General features: G+C 39.3%; 1 protein-coding gene across 1 annotated transcript in view; it reads right to left on the reverse strand.

Annotated features, from left to right (window-relative positions):
• Positions 1-1,655: 1,655 nt before the first annotated feature.
• Positions 1,656-26,535, reverse strand: part of LOC142652597 (cyclic AMP-responsive element-binding protein 5-like) — a 91,881-nt gene continuing 67,001 nt past the window's right edge. Inside the window, exons 7-9 of the mRNA XM_075828251.1 lie at positions 23,140-23,367; positions 15,396-15,504; positions 1,656-2,336 (exon numbers count right to left, since the gene is read on the reverse strand). Of these exons, the coding sequence (XP_075684366.1) occupies positions 2,173-2,336; positions 15,396-15,504; positions 23,140-23,367 (501 nt within the window). The 3' untranslated portion in view covers positions 1,656-2,172. The remainder of the gene's footprint in view (positions 2,337-15,395; positions 15,505-23,139; positions 23,368-26,535) is intronic.

Raw genomic sequence — 26,535 nt, forward strand, 5'->3', positions numbered from 1 at the left:
CCTCTGATGCTGACCAATAAGTGCGAGGCACATATCTCTGGAATGGGGGGTCCTGGAATCGGGGAGACAGCGCTATTCAGGTCAGTTAACCAGTTCAACTTATAAGACCTAGTGACAGGTCATCTTTAAGAACCCCTACCCCAGTTCAATTTATACGACCTAATAACAGGTCCTCTTTAATGTGTATGGCCACCATTACAGTACTGGGCAGTGCTATTATATCTATATGGTAAGAGTTTAAGGTTACTTCCCTTTGATTTTAGTTGGAAATATGAGTAACAAATATTGTAAAATCTCATAATCCACATTATGTAATGCAGACATTTAATTTGTATATAGGCAAAGGCCTCATCTATGGAGACTGTACAGAGGCACATAAAGTACTTGTGGCTCTGTACTATGGAGCCCTATGTGCTTTATATGCCGCTGTATGGTGCTCCGTACGGCACTGTATTACACAGTTATTCTCCTGTGGAAGCATTGATTTTTGAGGGAATATTTCTGTAATACCCTATTATATGAACCTGAAGACATACAGAGGTACAGTAAGGCATCATAGAAGTCTATGGGTGCCGTAATATGGATTTGTTAAACTCAGAGGTTGTACGGAGCTGTACAGTAATACGCATGTGTACATAAGCCCTAATGATGCACATACTAGGGATATTTATAAAACACTAGAGTCAAGAGAAACTCATGGGACCTCATGTATTAACTGGCCCATTCATCTATACCAACCAATCAGGGTTCAGCTTTCAGTTTCTAAACTTCAGTAAAAGAATGAAAGGTGGACTATGGGAAGAAGGCCATGTTTTCTCAGTCGATTTTTATACATGAGGCCCAATGTGTTGCACATCAGAACCAATCAGATGTTAGCCTTTTGGTTAATTGCACTACAAAACGATAGCTGGTTGGTTGTTTTAGGCAACCAAACTGTTTTACTGAATCTTCCTTATTGGATGATATAAAGTACTAGGAACTCACAGAGAAGGGTTTGTGAACATATAAAGGCAGCAGACTGCAAACTCAATACTTCATACAGGCCAGAACATTCAAGATGGCTTCTCATATCTGTAATAAAATACAGTAAGAGGTGCATTATTCGTTACAATATGCGATGGGATAGATTTATCAATACTGTTGTAGGGAGAGGTGTCGTTGCTGTGTAAAAGCAACTCGATGAAAGTTTTGAAACAAATTTCAACTAATAAGCCATGCCTTTGCCACATCCCTTACATTCATTTTGGAAGACGAAATTGAAAAGTGCAAAATATGGCGCACACCACTTGCAACAGTTGTCAATGATTCTCTTAAACCAAGATTTTTACTTGATAAATCTGCCCTGAGGCCTATTTTATGAAAACTGGGTCTAAAAGAGGCCCTGGTTCTCATAGCAACCAATCAAATCTTAGTTTCATTTTCTAAATTGACCTGGAAACAAAAAATCTGACTGGATACTATAGGCAACAAGGCCAGATCTTCCTGTAAAGCAGTTTGGATCACTATTTTAGATAGATAAAGATTATTGGAAATGTAACAGATCATGCTGTAGTTGCTCGTATAATTCTACATGTAAAAGGGCTTCTATTACCCACAAAAACTGCAAGCAGCCATTTTGTGGTGCAAATAAATATGAAATCTGTCTGCTTACAAAAATTTGTGACATTATTTGAGGAATTTCTTCCTAAATTATTGGACATATTCTGTTGAACATTGGTACTGCCCCAGAAAATGATTACTTACAGGCTGATAAATTAGGCAATTCTTATCTTGGTGCAACCCCCTGAATTTGGTCTATGAGCAGATATGGCTGTTTAACCTTTTTCATATTTATATATTTTTCAAAGATGGTTCAGGCCACTTTGTAGATCAACGAGAAAAAAAACACAGAAAATGTAGCTATGTACATAAATGCGGCAGTTCATAAACTAATACACTGTACCAGAACACTGAGAAAGCATCACGCGTTTCCCAAAACTGCATGATAATAATGTAATAAATCCCTTTTCTTAGACAAAAAGACAAAACAATGAATACTATAAAAAATGGTAGGTACGGTCTTCCAATGACTGAAGAGACTTCCAGGTTTCAAATAAAGTTGAAAAAAGTTCATAAAAATGGAAGATCTGATTTAATACCAAACTCCCAAAGGCAGTTCTTGAACCCATAGTTTCAGAGAATTGGATTTATGTCTGTTCTGTGGTTGGCAAGAGGGTTTATAGTAGAGCTTCCAACCATATCACTGACTGAAGAGGATGTTGTAATGGTGTTATGCTGGATCACTTGCTGTTGGGAGCAGGCAGGGACTGGGCTCTCGGGTGGGCTGTTCTCAGAACCTGGGTAAGACATTGGCACAACATTTCATTATATTATAATGAATTGCATAATATAAAACAGTTTTAATATACATATTATAATTAATCTATTATGTTCTTTACTGTACCTCCTAGTTAGGTTCATGTATTAGAGCCTAATGTGAGATATTTTTCTAATGTAATGCTAAAAAACATTTTCTTCTTTTCCGTTCCATTTTTCCTGCATTGAAGTTTTGGTCACTACAACATCAGTCTCCCGAGAGACTAAAAAGTAATAACCTCTATGTCACCAATTGGCACCCAAATTAGTTGTCATCCCACTTCCCACCTATACAAGTCAGTATTTTGCTGCGTTTTTCTCAATGCTGGGAGATGGGGAAATCCCCACAATTCTGGACGGAAAATACGCAGCAATTCTGCTAAGTGTGGACAAGCCCTTACAGTTATGATTAGGAATATTGTTGGTAACCGTGATGTAAATTTGCAGTGCATTGCTATCCATACTGCAAATAATTGATGGATACACATTCAGAAATTTTGAACATAACTGTAAGATTTTTTTTTTAGAAACAAACGTAATCATGGAAGGTGTTATGGAATATATATTAATCCACACAGTGCATTGTAGACAGCTACAATAACAGCTGCTCAACCTGCTTATTATACGCAGCGTACACCTGCACGGGGTGAAGACTGCAAGCAGTTAGCTCAATTACTTAAGTATTTGTAATCTCTATAATGATAGATATTATCCCTGGAAGGGAATGCTTTGGAGTATAGGGTACTAATAAAATAGCATTAGACACATAAGGTCCCTCTGGATGACTATAAGTTCCTATGCAAAAAATAATAATTATGATTATATAATAATTGTCTTTTAGTCTGGCATCTACAGGATGCAGCAGGTCAGGTACATTCTAAATTATAGGATAGACACTGATCAAAATAAGGCTGAATTCCCACTGTGGTTAGTATTTATGTTTAAATGCATGGGTAGAAATATTTAACTGTATCTCTATATAGTTGCATTTGTTTACCAATGACTGAAATGAATAAAATAAGATATACTGCCATGCATAGTTTCTTTTTAGTATACAGTCCTGTTGAAAATGAAGTTGACTGAACATTTTAATTTAGTTGGGGCTGCGAGATCCTGATGTACCCTGACCAAATGAATGCCAAAAACACATTTTTGTCATATGTTTGCCCATTAAAGTCTAGGGGTGTATTGACTGCACCACAGACGCGATGTGAATCATGCCTTACTGCCATTTTAAGTGTAGTGATCTTCCCTAAATACATACTAGTCCTTCTCAATGAATTAGAATATCATCAAAAATATACTATATAGATTCATTACACACAGAGTGATCTATTTCCAGCATTTTTTTCTTTTAATGTTGATGATTCTGGCTAACAGTTAATAAAAACCCAAAATTTAGTGTCTCAGAAAATTAGAATAATATATAAGCCCAATTTCAAAAATGATTTTTAATACCGAAGTGTTGGCCTACTGAAAAGTATGTACAGTATATGCCCTCAATACTTGGTCGGGCTCCTTTTGCATGAATTACTGCATCAGTGCGGCGTGGCATGAAGGCGATCAGCCTGTGGCACTGCTGAGGTGTTATCAATGCGGCGTGGCATGGAGGCGATCAGCCTGTGGCACTGCTGAGGTGTTATCAATGCGGCATGGCATGGAGGCGATCAGCCTGTGGCACTGCTGAGGTGTTATGGAAGCCCAGGTTGCTTTGATAGCGGCCTTCAGCTCGTCTGCATTGTTGGGTCTGGTGTCTCATCTTCCTCTTGACAATACCCCATAGATTCTCTATAAGGTTTAGGTCAGGCGAGTTTGCTGGCCAATCAAGCTCAGTGATACTGTGATTATTAAACCAGGTATTGGTACTTTTGGTAGTGTGGGCAGGTGCCAAGTCCTGCTGGAAAATAAAATCAGCATCTCCATAAAGCTTGTCAGTAGAGGGAAGCATGAAGTGCGCTAAAATGTCCTGGTAGACGGCTGCGTTGGCTCTGGACTTGAAATAACACTGTGGACCAACACCAGCAGATGACATGGCTCCCCAAACCATCACTGACTGTCGGAACTTCACACTGGACCATAAGAAACTTGGATTGAGTGCCTCGCCACTCTTCCTCCAGATTCTGGGACCTTGATTTCCAAATGAAATGTAAAATTTACGATCATCTGAAAACAGGACTTTGGACCACTGAGCAACAGACCAGTCCTTTTTCTCCTTAGCCCAGGTAAGACGCTTCTGACGTTGTCTCAAGGAATGCAACAGTTGTAGCCCATATCCTGGATATGTCTGGGTGTGGCGGCTTTTGAAGCACAGACTCCAGCCGCAGTCCACTCCTTGTGAATTTCCCGCAGATTCTTGAATGGCCTTTTCTTGACAATCCTTTCAAGGCTGCGGTTATCCCTGTTGCTTGTGCACCTTTTTCTACCAAACTTTTTCCTTCCTCTCAACATTCCATTAATATGCTTGGATACCGCACTATATGAACAGCCGGCTTCTTTAGCAATGTGCTTTTGTGGCTTACCCTCCTTGTGGAGGGTGTCAATGACTGTCTTCTGGACAACTGTCATGTCAGCAGTCTTCCCCATGATTGTGTAGCCTACTGAACCAGACTGTTGGACCATTGAAAGGCTTAGGAAACCTTTGCAGGTGTTTTGTGTTGATTAGCTGATTAGAGTGTGAGACCATGAGTCTACAATCTTCAACATTTACCCAATATTCAAATTTTCTGAGACTACATTTTGGGTTTTCATTAACTGTTAGACATAATTATCAACATTAAAAGAAAAAATTCTGGAAATAGATCACTCTGTGTGTAATGAATCTATATAATAAATGAGTTTCACTTTTTGAATTGAATTACGGAAATAAATCAACTTTTTGATGATATTCTAATTCATTGAGAAAGACTAGTATATAGCCCAATGAAAATTTGCCTGGCATGTTCAAGCTTGGTAGATTGTGGTTTATTAGGCATACACCTAGGAGGATAAGGCCTCATTTACACGAGCGTATTATACGCGCGTGCGACGCGCGTGCTTTGCACGCATGTCGTACGCACCTATATTAGTCAATGGGGCAGTTTAGACGATGCGTGAATTGCGCTCAGCGCGTGTGCGCAGAAAAAAACTCACGACATGTTCTATAATCGTGCGTTTTTCGCGCACTCACGCACCCATTGAAGTCAATGGGTGCGTGAAAACCACGCATGCCGCACGGAAGCACTTCCGTGCGAACTGCGTGATTCGCGCAAGAGCTGTCAAACTCCTGAATGTAAACAGAAAAGCACCACGTGCTTTTCTGTTTACAAACATCCAAACGGAGTGTCAAATTCGAGATGAGCGCACCGAACTTCACCGGGTTCGGCCAAACTCGTTTTGACCGAAACCGGTAAAAAATGTTCGGGTACGCGACGTCAGGAGACAGTCACTGTCCACGGTGCTGAAAGCGTTAAACTGGTTCATCACCATGGACAGTGACTTCCGCTCCGAAAATCCATGAACCTGTAAAAAAAAAAAGACGTTCTGACTTACCGATAACTCCGGTCCGACCTCCCGGGATGACAGTTCAGTCAAAGTGACAGCTGCAGCCAATCACAGGCCAAGCACAGGCTGCAGCCAATCACAGGCTGCAGCGGTCTCATGGACTGCGGCGTCATCCTGGGAGGTGGGGCCGGATGACAAGAGAGGGACGCGTCACCAAGGCAACGGCCGGGAGCCCGGACTGGGGGAAGCAGGAAGTTCTTGGTAAGTATGAAAGTCTTTTTTTATTCACAGGTTGGTGTATATTGTGTTCGGCATTCACTGTCGAGGGTGCTGAAAGAGTTACTGCCGATCAGTTAGCTCTTTCAGCACCTTGGACAGTGACGGGCGTCGACTAGCCTCATCTCTATGATGGCGGCTGCGCGAAAATCACTTGGCAGCTCCGTGTGTCATCCGTGTATGATGCGCGGCTGCGTGATAAAAAAAGACTTTCATACTTACCAAGAACTTCCTGCTTCCCCCAGTCCGGGCTCCCGGCCGTTGCCTTGGTGACGCGTCCCTCTCTTGTCATCCGGCCCCACCTCCCAGGATGACGCCGCAGTCCATGAGACCGCTGCAGCCTGTGATTGGCTGCAGCCTGTGCTTGGCCTGTGATTGGCTGCAGCTGTCACTTGGACTAAACTGTCATCCCGGGAGGTCGGACCGGAGTTATCGGTAAGTCAGAACGTCTTTTTTTTTTTTACAGGTTCATGGATTTTCGGAGCGGAAGTCACTGTCCATGGTGCTGAACCAGTTTAACGCTTTCAGCACCGTGGACAGTGACTGTCTCCTGACGTCGCGTACCCGAACATTTTTTACCGGTTTCGGTCAAAACGAGTTTGGCCGAACCCGGTGAAGTTCGGTGCGCTCATCTCGAATTTGACACTCCGTTTGGATGTTTGTAAACAGAAAAGCACGTGGTGCTTTTCTGTTTACATTCAGGAGTTTGACAGCTCTTGCGCGAATCACGCAGTTCGCACGGAAGTGCTTCCGTGCGGCATGCGTGGTTTTCACGCACCCATTGACTTCAATGGGTGCGTGAGTGCGCGAAAAACGCACGATTATAGAACATGTCGTGAGTTTTTTTCTGCGCACACGCGCTGAGCGCAATTCACGCATCGTCTAAACTGCCCCATTGACTAATATAGGTGCGTACGACATGCGTGCAAACCACGCGCGTCGCACGCGCGTATATTACGCTCGTGTAAATGAGGCCTCACTTGTATTTAAATAATCTTCTTTGGCAGGTATAGTCTATTGAAGATTATAAATCAAAAATCTTGGATGAATGTGATTTAGGCTCTGTTCACATTTGTGTTGGTGGCTCAGTTGTGAGCCGGTGTAACAAATTCCATCAGATTTGATGATGGGCATTACGACAGAGCACAATGGACCCCATTATACGTTAATGGGGTCTGTCTGGCACTGGTGGTATCTATCATATGGCGGATCCGGCATTGTTTTGTGGCTTCTGGTTTTTTTAAATAAAATTTGCGGAAGCCATGACACAGATGTGAACAGAGCCTAATACAATCACTGTTTCAGGGGTGACAGTGAACAATCAATTCAATTAATGTTTGTTTAATCATACTCACAGAACTATATATGAAAACACTTAAAATCACGGAACTGCGTGTAAATGCAAATGTAACCTAATATATATATATATATATATATAATAAATATATATATATATATATATATATATATATATATATATATATATATAACATATATTGCTATATAACTAAATCCATTCAATATAATATCATACTGTACAGTAGACAATATAAATAAAATGCATCTATATGATTACAATACAATTAATTGTACTTAGACCTAAATACCCTCTATATCAACAACTAGCTAAGTATATATATATATATATATATATATATATATATATATATATATATATATACAGTGTGTACATATATAAAACATATAATTAATCCAGGTTCAACTCTCACTGGTGTAATGTCAAGTGCCACTTTCTAATACACAACTAAGGAGCAACTGACTGAATTAGAAGACAAGGTAATTTTCTTCTTGAAAATAATTAAAATGATTGAACTACAGATTAATGCATTTATATTGTATCCTACTGCTCGGACCCCAGAGATCAGCTATCATTTCCTGCAGCGCCACCACAGGGGAAATGAAACATTTCATGGTGGTAATTCCTATCAATGTACTTTTATAATCAATGTGCTGGTTGTGTAATGAATGGACATGTGGGTTCCTCCAGGGAGAGAGAGGCTCTTTTGCATATGTTCTCCACTGCAGCTTATTTGTGAAGACAGCTTTATGTCACGTCTGTCAGTAAAATTTCAAGTATTTAGAAAGTTACTCAACTTTTTATGTAAATTATAACTGAAAATTTGTGCAAAATTGCGTTTGATTTCAAATGTTTTTGATGAAATGAATAGATTGTTCACTTTGATTCCTATAGTGAGCTTATTTTTAAGATTTAATGCGACTTTTTATTAGATGCACAATATGACATATGGAAAATTATTGTCACTGATCACCTGAATATTAAAGCAGATCTGTCAGCTGAATATGCTGCCCTTCAAAAGGGCAGCATATTACAGGGACAGGTTCGTCCTCCTATTAGACAAAACGGTAAAAAAATAATATTGTGCCATTTGGCTAATTAGAGCTAACAAAGAATATGTTGTGATTCAATGTTCTAAATTCGACGTATTCATGTGTCGTCCCACCCTCAATCACCGCCGGGAGGGGCGGCGAGAGGCGGAGGGAAAGCTCCCAATATGAATACACCAATTTTCATAACTATGAGTCAGGTGTATACCTTGATTGCACCTATTAGACAAATGTCACTATATTTTTTTGTGCAGTTTTGGCTAATGGAAGGACGGACCTGTCCCTTACTTAGGGCGGCATATCCAGACAGATCCGCTTTGAGGAAAACACCTGCACAATTAAGGGCTAATGTATCTGTTATAGCATTTGTTTTACTGTAGTCACAACATTGCCTATAATGGGTATGAGAGCAATCAGACCAAGGCTTTATCTTTAAAAGAGACTGAACTTACCATGCACTGGGCAGCTTTTGAGTAGCAGTACTCATCCTGCATAAAATGGAAAAGTCATTTTAAATGCTTTAAGCAGCTCTCCTGCACCTTTGCTTGTTACCTTAAATAAAGCTTGCAAGAAGGCCAAAGATGACATCATACAATCCAGATTTAGAAAAATATGTGATTGGCTAACTGCTGTGAAAATATTGTGCTAATATATGTGTGAAAGCCGTTATGTAGTCATAAAACAGACATACATTAGACTAAAAGTAAAGAGCTATTTAGAACACTTTGCTGTTAATAAAACTGATGCAGAAAATATTCTTTAGCTCCTGTAGAACTAAAAGTCCCACTATGTTTGGTATGACATGTTGAGCCTTGTTTAAAGCATACCTCCAACAACATAAATATTTTTATAAATGGCAGAAGAGGGGATTAGAACATTCACCAATAAGTATTACTGAAGATTGAAGCTCTATTCTCTGCACTGCTGACAAGAACAAATCTGTTTGTTGAGCGTGCATGTTTATTGTTATAGGGAGAAGGGGATAAGCAGCTGCCAGGCAACCTGGTTAAAAACAAAGGCATGTTAAAGGGGTTGTACCAGAATCGACTATTATCACCCATCCACAGGATAGGTGATAATTGTCTGATTGCTGGGGGCCCCACCGCTGGAACGCCTGAACAATAGCGGGAACGGTGATCTCGAACCCCCTGTTCCACATCACTGCTCGACCACAGTGAGGAGGACATTGAATGCGCCCACTGCTCCATTCAATATATATGGGGCTGACGGAAACAGCTGAGCACTGTACTCGGCTGTTACCGTCATTCCCATAGACTTTGAATGAAGCAGCAGTTTGTATGCTCAACTGCCGCTCCATTCAAGCCCATTTAAGGGTTTGGGATCCCCCTTCTTGCGATCGGTGGGGTCCCCAGTGATCAGACAATTATCACCTATCCTGTGGATAGGTGATAATTGTCTATTGTGGTACCATCCCTTTAAAATCCAACATGCCAAAACCTTATTTTTCCCAGTAGAAGACACCAGGGAATACACTTTGAACAATACATCAGATTATCATCAGATCCTGATGACATCAGCGGGATGTGCTGACAATTGCCCTTTGTTTATGTCCAGATTAATTTAATTAAATAATTTGACAGAAAAGATTTGGATTTTTGGGGGAAATGCTCTGTAATTATTCTTTGGCATCAGAGAGCTCTGCACAAGCAAGTCATACATATATATATATAATTTAAAGATAACTTATGCAATGCTCAATGTTAAAGAAGTGTTACTATACACAAATTGTATTTTACTATAGGAGTTTAAAGACTGTCCCGCTTGTGAATTTTGTGTGAATAAAGTTTAAGATCCAAGTCCTCTCAGCTTTGACTGGTGAGGTCGGTCCACAGTATGGACTTCATACACATATGTATGCAGACCTGATCTATGTATTATTTGTTCCTCAGATCTGTCTTTGGAAATTGAATGAATACAGAAGCATATGACAAATAAAAAAGCATATAGGCCTCATTTCTCAAAACTGTTTAATTAAAAAATTGGCTTTGTTGTCCAGAGCAACCGATCAGATCTCGGCTTTCATTTCTTAAACTTCCCTGGAAGAATGAAAGCAGCACTGTGATTGGTTGTTATGGGCAAATGCATAAGGGTCAGAACTACCTACATATTAAGGAGGTGTGACCCAAGTCTTCAATATTTAAAGGGACTCTGTCACTTACAAAAACCAACCCAAAACTAGTCACCAGTAAATAGACACTAATTCAGAATCTGTCAATTTTATCTTTCTGCTAACTTTCATTCCTTCCTTGTAAGCCTGCAAATGGGCCATGCTCTGCACTAGTACTAGGAGTCCCCCCCCCCCATTATATGGCTAACTTTAGCAGTTCTCTCTAAGCATGCAGCGCACGGCACCTTTTGGGCTTACAGTGGGAGGAATGCAAGTAAATAGGAAGGTAAAAATTACAGATTCGGAATTAGTGCCTCATAATCTCTTTACTTATTACTGTAGTTTAGGCAGGGTTTTAGGTGACAGAGTCTATTTGAAAAACTCAAAACACATGTATAGGTGAGAATCTAGTCACACATTAAAATGACAAAAACAGAATGTAAATTTATTTTTATTATATTTTAAAAAAAACATTTTCCAACAAAACTGTGTTAAAAACATGTAAAAATCCCACACAAATTATCTTTGGCATGCCCCATGATAAAGATACCATCCAATACCCATGGCAACACATTCACTAGCCAAAATGAAAAACAAAAAAGGTCATATTTCACGTAGTACATGTGTGAGCATGGGTTTTGAGGCATGCCGAAGATAATTTGTGTGTAATTTTGTAATGTTTTTAACCAATTATTTGTTAGAAAGTGTTAAAAACCGTTACATTCCATTTTTGTCATTTGAGTGTGCGGCTTGTTCCAAACCTATAGATGTTTTTGGTTGCTCCGGGCACCAAGGCCTCTTTTTATATCAAACAGTTTTGATAAATGGGGACCATTGTGTGCTAGTTCCCATAAACTTTATTTCTTAGAAACCTGGAGAAGCCCTTTAAGTGCTTGACTTAGAATGTATTTAATTATGTCTGAATGTATCATCCATCCAAAGCCCTGACAATCTTTCTGAAATTTGTTACTAAAATATTAATAGGATGGATTTTAATAATGATGAATTGTAATTTTTTATTGTACATAGTACAGAGCTTGTACACAGGTCATCTATTAATAATTAAATTAAACAAGCTGAAAACTGCTGTACTCATTGTAGTATGTAATAATGTGACTGGCCAAAAAAAGTCCCCATGTGACCACATATGATTAGTCGTAAATGATTATTTTTATACCTAAATATAGAAAACAACAGTAATAATTCTACAACATACATAAAAAAATGGGAACTCAGCACTCCAAGGTATTATGCAATAAGATATATTTTATTTCACATATATGGAAAAGTAGCAATCCAAAATTGGTTTAACGTTTCGGTCTATACATCCAACCTTCTTCAGACACCTATTACGTCCGTGGATAGGGATATGCAGTGCTTACAACCTTGGTCGTTGATAGGTAATGGCGCCATTACCTAGCAGCAAATATCACTTATTGCATAATACCTAGGAGTGCAGATTTCCCCTTTTTATACGTAGGCGTGGAAGACTACTCATGCACCCTTGAAACACGGAGTGCTGCGGGATAAAAAAAAAGTACCAGTTCCACAACAGACATACTTATGAGGACACATTGAACAAAAATCTGAATGGTTAAAAATTTTGGATTGTTTTTTTTTCTTCTAAAGTCAGGATAACCATTTACTTGGAATCTGAAATTAAAACAGTAAACAGGACTAACCAGATAGCTATAAATGGTTAGTAAAATTTGTTTTTATGTGTATGATGATGAATTCCATACAATAAGTGGCATAAGGAATTAGAGAGAGCACCGACTAAGCAGTTAGACACCTTTGTGATGTCATGCTTTGACATTCTTGCACAGGAAGCAGGAAAGCAGATTAAAGAATTAAAGAATTAGAAAAATAAATCATAATCTCAAATTAAAATGCAGACACATTTTAGTGTTCCTATAATGGCTGCAATACCAGGACCTGCCACAAGAATTCTAATCTTTATTTTGGTATAGTAGAGCTGCAGGAGCATCTGGTATTGCAGCTGTAATATGGACGCTAAAATGAAGCCGTATTGCGGCCGTCTGAAACCAACCTTTTGAAGTCTCTAACGGCAAAGCCCTTGTTGTCTGTTGCTGTCGAGGAGTTTGGCTCTACTAAAAGGAATGTAGCCAATGTCCTCTGGAGAAACACTTTGAACTGCAGATTCAATGGGTCTCATGTATCAATATAGAAGGTAAAATATAGAAATGGTGCAATTGTGTCAGAAAATATGGTGTATACAATGTATTCCATATTTACTAATACATTATGCCATTTTTTAAATCAAGTACTGACAGTAGTCTATCATTCTGTCAAATTATGTGACTAGACAGTCTCCAGTTATGCTAGTTATTTGCACCAAAAAATAGCTAGAGATGTTATATAGGCTCTCCTCCAGTTCAGGTTTTTGAGGTAGTTCTTTAGAACGTTTTGCATTTGCCAGAATTAAAGCAATATTTAAGCTACAATGTCATGCAAATTAAATTTTGATACATGATTCCCAATATGTTTCCCAGTACAAGCTGTAGGAGTACTTCTGAATGGCAAAGATAGAAAAGGACAGGAGTGTGTGCTGCCATTCTTATAGGTTATTATTTAAAGTGTATGGCCACCTATGAGCACCATTTTATGGTTTATATATGGTCTAATCTACACAAAATGTTAAGAAACTTTGTAAATTAAGAGTTATAGACTGTATTATAATCCAGTTGTTTTTTTTTCTACATCAGATTATTATACAGTCCTTTGGTGTAAAGAAAATCACCAAAGCGAGCTCCATGCAGACACAGAGCCATCAAGGAATGCTAGTGATTTAAAGGGGTTGTCCAGTTTAGAAAACCCATTTTCATATACCCTATCAGAGAATTCTGAGTTAATAGAGGGGGGGGGGGGTCCTCTGTTCAGGATCCTCATCTCTTGACCAGAGTGGAGAGAAGTTGCAAAGAGCATCACTTGCTCTGAAAGACCTGTGTTGTCCTGCAACACAAAGACAACCCATTGATGTGAATAAGCACTGAGTAATGCTTAGTTTCCCCTCTGGTGAAAAAGTGAACTCTGACTGCCAGGTTCCCCCACAGATTACAGCTTGTTTTTAAGGGTCGCAGCAAGAGGACACTTGGTGATCGGTTTATTGTCAAGGATTGTCCAAAGTGGAGAACCCATTTAAACATTGAAGCCAGCAGAATTGTAAATGCAGCTCTTGACAGGCTGTGATTTAAGTAATGCAATATTTTACAAAGTTACTTGACTTTTTTGTGTAGATTTATTTTATTGGTATAGTTTAAAACGGTGTTCAGAGCTAAACATACACATTAAACAAGCCCTTACTGATGATGAATTATCACATTATCAGCTTTATTAGCATCCATTGGTGACAGTATTGTAAGTATTCCATTCATACTTTAAAAGCTGGGTTGTATTCATATAATTTGGAGTACTTTAGTTTTTACACTAAGCATGTAAAAATTGCTAAAGTCCCAGGCCAGTATTCTGGTGTTAGTGGGATCACTGTGAAGGTCACAATTTAAGACAACACTCCGCACTTTCCACTTGTGAAATATATTACAATTTGAACTGTTATAATCTGGGAAGGCAATAACATGCAGTTTTTGAGTTTAATCTAAGTAGCCTAATATTTAAAGACAGGGTTGCAGTGCTATCCCATCACCAGGTGCTGGAAATATTCTGGAAACATTGTACACCACATGCAATCCACTGTAAGCACCTACCCATATGTAACACTTCCTATAACGTCACTTGCATCTGCCTGCACCGCAGTTACTACAAGTGTTTTCAATACTAAGTATATGAAGAACACAAGTACTGAAGACAACGCAGAGTCTATTACTCAAAGTAACAAATTCTGCTACACTGAACCAGGCATCACTGGGTCTTCTACACTAAGAGCCAAGCACCATTTATGTTGAGGCCTCATGTAGCTAATAGAAGGCTTGGGTATGAAAGTAGAATTATATTGGATATATGATAAAGCTTGAAGTTACTATGAGATTTAGGGATTTGATTAATCTTAAAGCTGTGTTGGGGTTAAGTGTTCTAGATGATGATAAAATTCCAGTCATTGACACAAGGCCTCAATCTAACACCAGGATTTATGAGCCACTACATGGACACACGTCACGTCCCCCATCAGACTGACTCCAGATGCCTTAACTCCTAAGTCATCACCCCTATAACCTCAGTTTTATTGCCCCGGCTTATCTTAATGATGTATCACCTCATGTACTAATTGTCTTTGTGTAACATCTAAATGTTGTGCTTTTTTCTAAGTCATTCATTCGTAAACTGCCTGAAGAAGGGGCCTCTGTGCTCTGAAAGCTTGCATATAGAACTTTTATGGTTAGCCAATAAAGGTATCATACCTATTATACTTTTGTCTTTTTTGACACAAAAGTATTTAACATTTAGAATGAAGTTAGAAAGCTTTTCTATATGTATGAGGGTCATGTCTCTTGATTTTTTGCAGTACACTTTGTGTGTTGCTTTACTGTGGGCCCGGTAGATACCTCCGTATTACGGCATGCAATGGAGCACGCCACATTTCTTTTCGGTTGGATGCATATGGTATCCAACAGAAAAAGAGAATATGAAATCTGTGGCATAGAGAGGTATAGTAAAGAGTATTTCCAGGTTATGCTTTTTCTGTGTGTACAGTAAGCCACATACGTCTAATTCAAAATCCCAGTACATGTCCTTGTTCTCTGATAATGCACGTGTTACAGAATCTGATTGGTGCAGGCAAGGAACGGAAAATATAATGAAATCAAATACTTACTCAAATATCCTTGTGATTCTTTCTGCATGGCAGTTATTGGACAGTCTTTATGTGTTAGCAATAGCTGTTTGAGTTGTGCTACCTCATTTTTCAACATAGACACCTCATTCTGGAAGAGAATAGAGCAGGAACTACATCAAAACAATGGACATAAAAATGTTTAAACGCAGGGTTTTCTGTCTTCAATTTGCTCTGGACAATTGGAAGTGTAATACAAGAACATGGTCTCAGCAAGGTCCGCCAGACCATTGATGTTCTGTAACAGATAATTTACCAGATTGTTCCCTTTGTTGTAGATTATAGTGTGTATTATATACCCTTCCATTTAAAAAAAAAAATGTTTAAAAGGAATTGTCCAACATTGAGAAGGCTATTTCTTCATATTCGGTAAAATAAAGATACCTTTGGACATTTTCTGTAAAGATGCATTAGTAAATAAGTTGCACTTTGTTTGAATTAGAAGCCCCACTCACATTTATTTACACAGTCGCATGTGTCAAAAAAGTGGCATATAAACATGGGCAGCTGCTTTGATACATCTGCCCTATAGTCTTCTAAATTTGTGCAGATAAACCGGTGTGAATCTGGTTCTTACATATAACAACATGATAATTAATCTAATACAGGCTTTAATTTAAATTACAATATCAACCACTTAAATTACAGAATAGGTTACAAATTCATATCCAATCCGATCCAATCCTCTTAATTGTTGTTTTCAAGGTTTGCTCAAGGGAACACGTTATTACCCAGACTGTGAGATAATAATATGGTATTCAAATCAACAGAGTATGCATTAAGTATCCATAATAAATTAAGGTTTACAATGTAGATAAACACATGATAAATGTTTGAGACAAACACAGAATGTATATGTTTAGACCTGTAACGTAGCTGTATCTTAATATAATACAATTATAAATTAAGCATAAAATTATTAATTTCATTTAATAAATAAATAAAATACCAAAGTAAATTCTTGTCAAAGAATATTTACAAAACTATCAAAATGTGTTAGCTGCCATTCTATGGTGGCAAAGTGTCTCTGTCTCCGGTCACCTTGGGAAAGTACTTCGATTTGGAGATTTTACTAAGGGATATCGGTTTTTAAAGTATGGAGAATACAGGTTTTCCAGCATTTGATTGGACATAATAGTGATTTGAAGACCTTCTCTGATGAAAACAACAATATACAAATGATTTATGGGAGCAGTCAAGACTTTGTACGTAAATTTCAGAAGTCTTTTTTTTGTTAGGGTTCATTCAGATGAGCGTAATACTCGTCCGTGTACTTGAAATAGCACACAGCACACAAACCCATTAATTTCAATGGGGCTATTCAGACATTCAATGGGGCTATTCATGTAGCGAGTGTCCGTTACATGAAACTCACAGAATGTCTTCTATTAGTGCGTTTTCACGCACCTAGTCGCCCATTAAAGTCTATGGGTCCGTGAAAACCACGGACAGCACACGGACGACATCCATGTGCTCTCCCTGTTTCACGCATCAGTTACATAGAAAAGCAGAGAAATAAAATAAAAAAGAAGTGCTTGCACGGATGTAAAAAACGCATGCCACACGCAAAGCACACTGATGCCATTAAGCAACGGACATGGACATGAAGTGGAGGAAAAACGCGGCGTTTTTTACACACGCAAATCGGACACCCTCGTCTGAATGTAGCCTTAGGAAAGTCTGCAGCTGTATTTTAGGGTAACAAGGAAGCACAGAGCCAAATATAAATTTGAAATCAACATTTAAACTACAACTTACTTGAGCAACCTGTGAAGGTCACCACAATGTTAGGGCTTATTTAGACGAACGTGTAATACGTCCGTGCGACGCGCGTGATTTTCACGCGCCTCGCACAGACCCATGTTAGTCAATGGGACCGTTCAGACAATCCGTGATTTTCACGCAGCGTATGTCCGCTGCGTGAAACTCACGACATGTCCTATATTTGTGCGTTGTTCGCGCATCACGCACCCATTGAAGTCAATGGTTGCGTGAAAATCACGCGCAGCACACGGAAGCACTTCTGTGTGACGCGCGTGATTCGCGCAACAGAAGTAAAAATGTATGAATGAAAACAGAAAAGCGCCACATGCTTTTCTGTTTACAAATATACAAACGGAGTGTCATAATGATGACGGCTGTGCGAAAATCACGCAGCCACGCATCATATGGTGATGACACACGGAGCTGTTAAGTGCCTTTTGCGCGCGCAAAACGCACACGCTCGTGTAAATCCGGCCTTATACTTTGTAATAGAGCCAAGGTTGGGCAAGCAAAAAGACTGTTCCTGTATTAGTGGCTTTATGTGACTTAATGTAGGCATTTTGCAGGTGCATATGGCAATGGTTAATGCTTTTAACCTTTCACCTTTAACTACTTTAAATCAAAAGATGTGAAGATACTATCACTGTCTGAAGCACACTGTTGATATAACTCCATCCAGGGTATGTGTTTTTAACCTTCAGGTAAACTGTGACTCTGCAACCCTTGAACCAAAAGCTAAACATCTACAAACATACCAACTTGTGAATTAAGACCAAGGCCCTTGTAATAGGACACAAATTTACATTTAGCAGCAGCGTAGATGTTATACTATTGTTCCTTAGGGTATGTTCACACGCTGAGCCAAAAACGTCTGAAAATACGGAGCTGTTTTCAAGGGAAAACAGCACCTGATTTTCAGACGTTTTTTGAGCAAGGCTGGGTTCACACGACCTATTTTCAGAAGTAAACGAGGCGTATTATGCCTCGTTTTACGTCTGAAAATAGGGCTACAATACGTCGGAAAACATCTGCCCATTCATTTGAATGGGTTTGCCGACGTATTGTGCAGACGACCTGTCATTTACGCGTCGTCGTTTGACAGCTGTCAAACGACGACGCGTAAATTGACTGCCTCGGCAAAGAAGTGCAGGGCACTTCTTTGCAACGTAATTTGAGCCGTTCTTCATTGAACTCAATGAAGAGCAGCTCAAGATATACGAGCGTCACAGGCGCTTCGTATATTACGAGGAGGAGCATTTACGGCTGAAACGACGCAGCTGTTTTCTTCTGAAAACAGGCTGTCATTTCAGCCGTAAATGCCTGCTATCGTGTGAACATACCCTAACTCACGTTTTTCGCACCGTTTTTTCGGCCGTTTTTGGAGCTGTTTTCAATAGAGTCTATGAGAAAACGGCTCCAAAAACGTCCCAAGAAGTGTCCTGCACTTCTTTTGACGAGGCTGTAATTTTACTCGTCGTCTTTTGACAGCTGTCAAACTACGACACGTAAATTACAGGTCGTCATGACAGTACGTCGGCAAACCCATTCAAATGAATGGGCAGATGTTTGCCGACGTATTGGAGCCGTATTTTCAGGCGTAAATCGAGGCATAATACGCCTCGTTTACGCCTGAAAATAGGTCGTGTGAACCCAGCCCTGCTCAAAAAACGTCTGAAAATCAGGTGCTGTTTTCCCTTGAAAACAGCTCCGTATTTTCAGACGTTTTTGGCTCAGCGTGTGAACATACCCTATAACTTTGTACTAACGCACCGTTAGAGTATGTTCGCACGCAGTGTTTTTAGGCATTTTTTGGGGCGTAAATGCCTGAAAAAAATGGAAGCTGAACACCTACAAACATCTGCCCATTTCCATGGGAAAAACTGAGTTTCGTTCAGACAGGGCGTTTTTTTTACGCAGCCGATTTGAAAAATTGGCACATAAAAAAAACGCCTCGTAAAAAGTAGTGCCTTGTTACTTCTTGAGACGTTTTTGGAGCTGTTTTTCATTGTGTCAATAGAAAAACAGCTCCAAAAACGGCCCCAAAAACAGTACCAAAAAACACATTAAAAAAACGTGTGATGCTTTAAAAACGGCAGAAAATCAGAGGGCGTTTTCCCTTGAAAACAGCTTCATATTTTACAGCCGTTTTTACTTTAGCATGTGAACATACCTTTAAAGTGTACGTCCTATTATAAAACAACTTTCCATAAATCAATAGTATGAACATAAGAAACTTTGTAATATATCTTATTACAGAAAAATTCCTTTTTCTCCATTTACTCTTTTCCTCCTTCTCCCCTGCCTCCTTAAAGGAACAGTGTCACGAAAAAAATTTTTTTTACATCAGTTTGATTTTAGTGCTTTATTAAAAACTTTTATATTTATTTGTGTGTTTGTGTTTTACTTTTTTTTATTTTTTAACTTTTTCTTCCCTATGGGGGCTGCCATTTTTTTTTCCATTTCTGTATGTGTCGATTAACGACACATACAGACATGGAATACGGCAGCTACAGTCCCATAGTGAATGCGAACGGGGCCCGTTCCATCCGCTATGGTGTACGCCATCTGTGTGAGAACGGCGCATGCGCCGCTCCCACACAGTCCAAGTTGAACTGTGCGCCGTCCGGTGCCATTTTCCTGTAGACCGGAAGTCGCGGCCGGACAGTAAGATTACTACTTCAGGTCGCGGCTTCCGGACTTGTGCACTTGGAGCGGCGGTAGCAGACGGAGCGGACGGACCGGAGGGAGCGGCGGCGACTGGAGCAGGTAAGTGATTTCTGTGTATGTAAGTGTTTTACTGTGTGTTTACTAGTGTATGTAAACCTACTACACGGTGTGTTAGCTCAAAAAATGGCGACACACATTGTAGGAGGTTTGACCGTTCAATCCCCTCGTTTCTCCCGGCACTAGCCAGGATAAAGGAGGGGGGATTCTGAGAGCTCACTAGAGCGAGTGAGTTTTCCCAAATTTTGCAGCATAAAGCAATGTGGTTGCTTTACCACATGCAATGCTGCAATTTTGGGAATTGCTCCATCTAGTGACCAGCACTGGGAAATATTGTAAATTAGAATCTAATTTATAATATTTCCTGACTCGTGAAAAAAATTAAAAAAATTAGAACAATGTTTAATCACCTATGCACTAACTGTTTAACTAAAAAAAAAAAAAAAAAATTTCTAGCAACACATTCCCTTTAAAGAGACTGTCACCAGATTATAAGTGCCCTATCTCCTACATAATCTGATCGTGCTATAACAACAGTGGTTATTATTTTGAAAAACTATAATTTTTTAAACAATTTTACATTTATGCTAACTAGTTTCTCAATAGACAACTGGGCGTGTTTTTACTTTTTACCAACTGGGCGTTGTAAAGAGAAGTGTATGACACTGACCAATTAGTGACCAATCAGCGTCATACACTTCTCTTCAGTTGTCTACTGAGAAACTAATTAGCATAAATCTAAAATTGTTTATAACTTGCTCAAAAATGATTGTTTTTCAAAATAAAAACCACTGCTGTTATCTACATTACAGCGCCGATCAGATTATGTAGGAGATAGTTATAATCTGGTCACAGAGCCTCTTTAAAGAGGATTTATCATGTCGCCATAAAGGGTAATCTGCCACAATACCTGTATTGCTGCCTTCCCCCTTTGTGAGCACAGTTTATTTAATGTTGCCTTTATGACCCCAGGTTGCGAGGGAACTGAAGTTGAACTGAGGTGGCAGAGGCACCTAGATACATCAAATTAATGGTGCTGGATTCAGGGGAAATACAGGTATGGTGGCACATTACCTTTTCTGGGGACATGAAAGATCTTTTTTAAATGTTCACCCACTCAGAATTCACTCGAAGAATCAGCAAAGGGATCCAGGCTTTACTAGCAGATCAGGTTACAGCTGCCCATATAAGTCTATGGAGAGGGGAAGGAGAGGAGGAAGCAGAAGCAGGAGACTAGGTGCTAATAGCCTCTTACACAGAGCATTCAGAGGAGTAGATCCTCCTCTCCTATCCCTCACACATACTCAGAAGCAGCTGCAGCATGGAGGATGTCATACAGCAGTAAGGAGCAGAGCAGCTGTGAATCTAGCACTAAAGGGAGAGTAAAACACTTACTAGCGCCAGCAGCATCTCTGTGTCTGTGCCTCTTTCTCTCACTCTGCAGATGCTCCCTACTCCCCCTCCCATAAATATCTATGGGCAGTTGTAACCTGATCTTTCAATGAAGCTGAGAATCCGTCTCCTCTCTAATGTGCAGATTCTATTAGTGAATTCTGAGTAAGTGAACATTGAAGGTGGCAAGGGGGGATTAGTAAGGTAAGTAGAGAAAGAGGCATTTTTCTGTAATAAGATAAATGATATAACATTTTATTTTCGCTTGTTCTGTTGAGTTATGGAAAGTTGTTTTATAAACGGAGATACACTTTAATCTATGGCTCTACTCCATTCTTGTTTTTTTTAATTCAAGACATTGACACAGAGCCCCAGGCCTGCCGCCTTCTGTAAAACAAAAGACCCGCATTTCTCTATGAAGAAGACATGTACAGTATGTGGGCTCCTTGGAGATGATTACTTATTTCTTGGCTACTCGTTTGTCTTAGGGCCAAAGTGATATGGATGTTAGGGCCACTAACTATGTTGTGATTTTTACTTTCATTTTTTCTAATATGTAAGTTTTTTTTATAAATATAATCATTTTAAATACTTAACACAAAATGATAATAAAAAGTTTTTTAGTTTATAATAAAAAAAAGTTCAAGCCTCAAGCTTGTTATCACTGAATAGATACATCATCTTGTGCAGAGTTTAAAAGTAAAAATCAAAATAAAGGAGGGAGATGCGCTGCCGACATGATAGAAGTTATGGAGACGAGCGAATGTCCCCATACATAGCTCCTTGTGAAAGGAGCAAACGAGCGCCGATCAACAAGCTGTCTCGTTGATCGGTGATCGTTTACACAGACCACGTCGAGCCGTGTACGAGGACCCTTATCTTAGTTTACATTAGCATCATGGTTTCCTTTCGTAACAGAGTAATTAACAGATATGCCTATCTTGACAAATCATGGTCGATTCCATTGATCTATAATGGTGTTCGTCGGGTTTCCAGTTTTGCTAATAGCAACAATAGTGCTGCAGAGTGGCTGTCAAAAATCACAGACAGAAAGAGCATAATATAAATGTGATATGAGCTACATGATCAATCTATATATTTGTTAACAATTTCTCCCCTCTTTCTGCCTTTTGCCAGAGCAGTTGGGACAAATTTTCCTAAGTGACCTGGAGATTTTGTCTATCAGCCCATGGTCCACCAGGACCAAAAGAATTTGAAAGCACAAAACAGACATTTATAGAATATTTATAAACAGTATATTAAAAAAAAACCTTAGTAAGTGGAAACATACTATATGTCAAAGCAAAAAAATAAAAAATTAAAAAATTAAAATGGAAAATCTATTTAAGCATTTCAATTGTTATATTTGGAAATTTCAACTTGAATGGAGTTCCATATAGTCATCATCTATTATCAGACTGAAATAATATAAGACGGATTAATTTCTTACACATTACTTAGGAAGTTTTATGGTTGTTTTTTTTTCAGGAATTAATTTAAAGGAAAAGGACATAAAGTTTAATACCTCAATATCCTTACTAACTTGTGCTGGATAAATGTTATATTAAAAAGGAAAAATAAAGTTTTGTTATGGATAGACTAGACCTGTGGGCTTATTTCAATAAATCCTAATGAAGCTTTTACTTATGCAGAAAGTTCCCTTTGGCATCCTTGGACATGGCTTGTTTTTGTAAGAGAACCTCAGTCATTTTTGGGGGCAGATTATGTCTGTGTTTTCATTATTAATCTAATGTGTCTTGCTTTACAGGCAGGTTGTGCATGATGGAGTGGTACAGCAAACGCTCGGGCTATAAACAGTGGCTCTCTGAGGCTGTACAGTACACACCTGAAGCTGCATGTTTGTCTGGGTGAGTTCCTCTGCTTTCTTTTCCAGTGACATCACCCAGACCTTCCTTTTCTGTCTGCACCGGGTGGCAGCTGCTCGGTTCCTTTCCAGAAACTTTCGCCGCCTCTCGTCTGGATCCTCATCCACCACCCTCCTGCGTCGGCCTCCCGTGGGCTGAGGGGGTTGTATTGTCTGAGTGGGCTGCATTTGCTGTGCTGCTGGTGAGAGCTGTATAAAGAAGAAAAGCTAATTGACTCTCACACTGCTAAAAACAGACATGTAAAATGTGGTGTTAGAAATGCCAGGCAGGACATTTAAGTGACAGCTCTATATTTGTTTTATTTTCATAAATTTTAAACGAATAAATAAATGACCGCTCAAAAGTGTTTTAGAAAGATGTCCGTATACATATTTACTATGGAGCAGGCAGAGGCAAAACTTGAAGCTCCTGGGCCTAAAAGCACAATCTGAATAATGGTCTCCCACATATTGCCATTTATAATGTTGGTGTTTTCTTATGTGGCAGAGGTCACATGGACTGAGCGCAACTGCTATCTCTATACCCCCTACAGCTACACCCCTGGAAGTCCAGGAGTCTTCCCAAAAGTAGACTATTAAAATGTTTTCTTTACTTTCACTAAAGCTATTATGGTGGCATCCACCACTCTTGAAATACCAATTATTACCTCACTATCAAACTTCTTGATGACATACAAATCTACAGACGTGCAGAAATACATGTATGAAACCATGGCTATATTGGCTGTATCAAATATTGGTTTTTATTATAGCATTTAGGGAAGAAATATTGGTTTGGTGCAGGAATACATGCTTAGGTACTTGAATTTTACCAGAGTCATGGGTTCATAGCATAGCAATCGGTCAAAAATGACCAAATAATCCATATAGGGAAAAGGAAAATTCCCAGCATGCCTATAATGCTCTGCAGATTCTTTACACTGTTTGTGAATTCGGGTTATTGTGCTGTACTTTGGATTTTCAGTGTAGATCCCAGAATTGAAATTCTACAACAAATATGCCATGTGTGAAAAATATGTTATGTTAGTTTGCTTTCAATGTGTAAGAAGCCTACACATTGTGTACATTTTATGGAAGATATGGATACAGTTGACCTAGTGAGTAGGGAGAGCTATGCACATGCCCGGCCACCTTTCCATTCGTTCTCCGTCCGGATGCGGCATCTGGAGGCCGCCTCACTAGGCGGGCCATGGGTCAGGGAATCTGGCACCCGCATCTATCAGACATAAATGTCTAAGATGGGAATAACACTTTAATGTTTGTTATTGGCAATTGATTCTCCTTGTAACTTAGGTGGAATTGGTGTAATGAAGCAAATAATTCCCAGTAGCAACTAGAGTCTTGCCAAGATTAGGCAGGTGCAGTACCAGAGGATAGAGCAAAAGACATAGTCAAAAATTAGCTGGGGTCAGTATGGAGTAGCCAAAAATACAGTACAAGGGGACACAAACTATTAAAAATATTACACTTAGGCTGAGTTCACATGGGGCAAATATGCTACGTAAATACACGCAGCATATCCGCCCTGGGCGCCGCAGGGAATTCCGGCCGAAAAACCATACCAAACTGTGATGTCTCATACCAGGAGACCGCTGCAGCCTGTGATTGGCTGCAGCAGTGGTCACATGGGATCAAGCATCATCCCAGGAGGCTGGCCCTCTGACATCATCCAGGCCGGCCTCCTGGGATGACGTTTCATCCAAGTGACCACCGCTACAGCCTGTGATTGGCTGCAGCGGCAGTCACATGGGATGAAGCGTCATCGCAGGAGGATGAAACGCAGACTCCTACGTAAGTATAATATATTGTTTGTTTTCTGAGTGGCGTTTTTTGCGACGGCATCGCTGCGAAACCGCCGCAAAAGACGCAACAACTACTATCTGTTGAGGGAATTACCTCCCCATTGAATTCAATGGGGAAATCCTGCAACAAATAAGCAGCGTTTACGTAAATACAATTGACATGCTGCGGAATAAAACTCTGCACCGCAGGTCAATTTCTGAGCGTTTTTTTTCCGCTCAGTATTTACGCAGCGTGTAGATGGTATTTGTTTTATCTCATCCACTTTGCTGGTACTGTATTTGCTGCGGATTTTCCACAACGAATTCCGTTGCGGAAAATCCGCAGTATTTACGTAACGTGTAAACTGGCCCTATAAGTCTTCTAGAACTAGAAAAGAGACTAGGCCACAGGGAGATGACCATGGACAGAATTGTATCCACTTGAAGTAAATAATGAGTGTTCCAACTGAATAACAACAAAAATGTGAGGAAATAATACAGAACTAATATTGGAAAATTGTATTTCATTTAATTATACAAATGAAAACCGGACAACCCCTTTAAGTAAGGTGCTCTGATCAATAATTGACTGGATGGCAATGTGAACTGCCATGTATCCCGGGTGTCCCCGCTACTGAGAACAGGGGGTGATAAGAATCTACAGACTCCTCTGGTTTGCAGCACGGCACAATCATTACACAATGCTTTTCAATGTAAAATTGGCACTAATAAAAAATAGAATTTTTTTTTAATGCAATTTCCTAACATAAGTTCAATAAAAAATGCTTAGAATACATTAGAATTCTGTTTTGTTTACCTGTATGCAGATACAATATAACATTTCTCAGCTGCTATAGATACTAAATCACAAATCATGTTGTAGTGTTAACCTCGTATCACACATCTTCAGCTCTGGCAAAAGTTCAAAGGCATAGCCATTGCCTTCTAAATTATTTCTGACATACAGCTTCTGGTAAGGAAAAGATTTGTAATGGGGCTTTTACATTGACTAGATTCCCATTGATCAAAGTGCCAGTACACAATATTCACGCCACACTGCTCATAATTTAAGGAGAACCTAAACCTGTAAAACTAAGAGCTGCCCTTGGGAGTCTGACAAGGTGTGTGCTACTTAGATGGCACATGAGTGGCTTGCAGATTTACATTCAATAGAGATCATGTGATCACTTTGCAGCGTATAAGGCTCAACCAGTAATCCCTAAAATATAATGTGATATAAGCAAAATTAGTGTGTTCATATAATATATACTCTGCTGAGAAGAGATCACAGTTACTGAACTGCATGGACCACAATTTTAATTTGTAATGTGGGGCAAAACAAATATTTATTGAAATAATTCTCGTGAAAAATACTTAAGATTATAGCAAACAACATATCTGCTCATATATACTGTGTAAGAATAGTGGCAAAGTCTTAAGGTCCAAAATCAGCTTAAACAAAGATGGTTTTAAGCTGAAAATTGTGAATATATCACAGCACTGCTGCTATCAAAAGGTCAACTGCACTGTGATGTTTCTCAAATTTTCTGCTTGAACCTTCTACATTGAATGGTGG

The sequence above is a fragment of the Rhinoderma darwinii genome, chromosome 5 (genome assembly GCF_050947455.1).
Source record: "Rhinoderma darwinii isolate aRhiDar2 chromosome 5, aRhiDar2.hap1, whole genome shotgun sequence".
Classification (NCBI taxonomy): domain Eukaryota; kingdom Metazoa; phylum Chordata; class Amphibia; order Anura; family Rhinodermatidae; genus Rhinoderma; species Rhinoderma darwinii.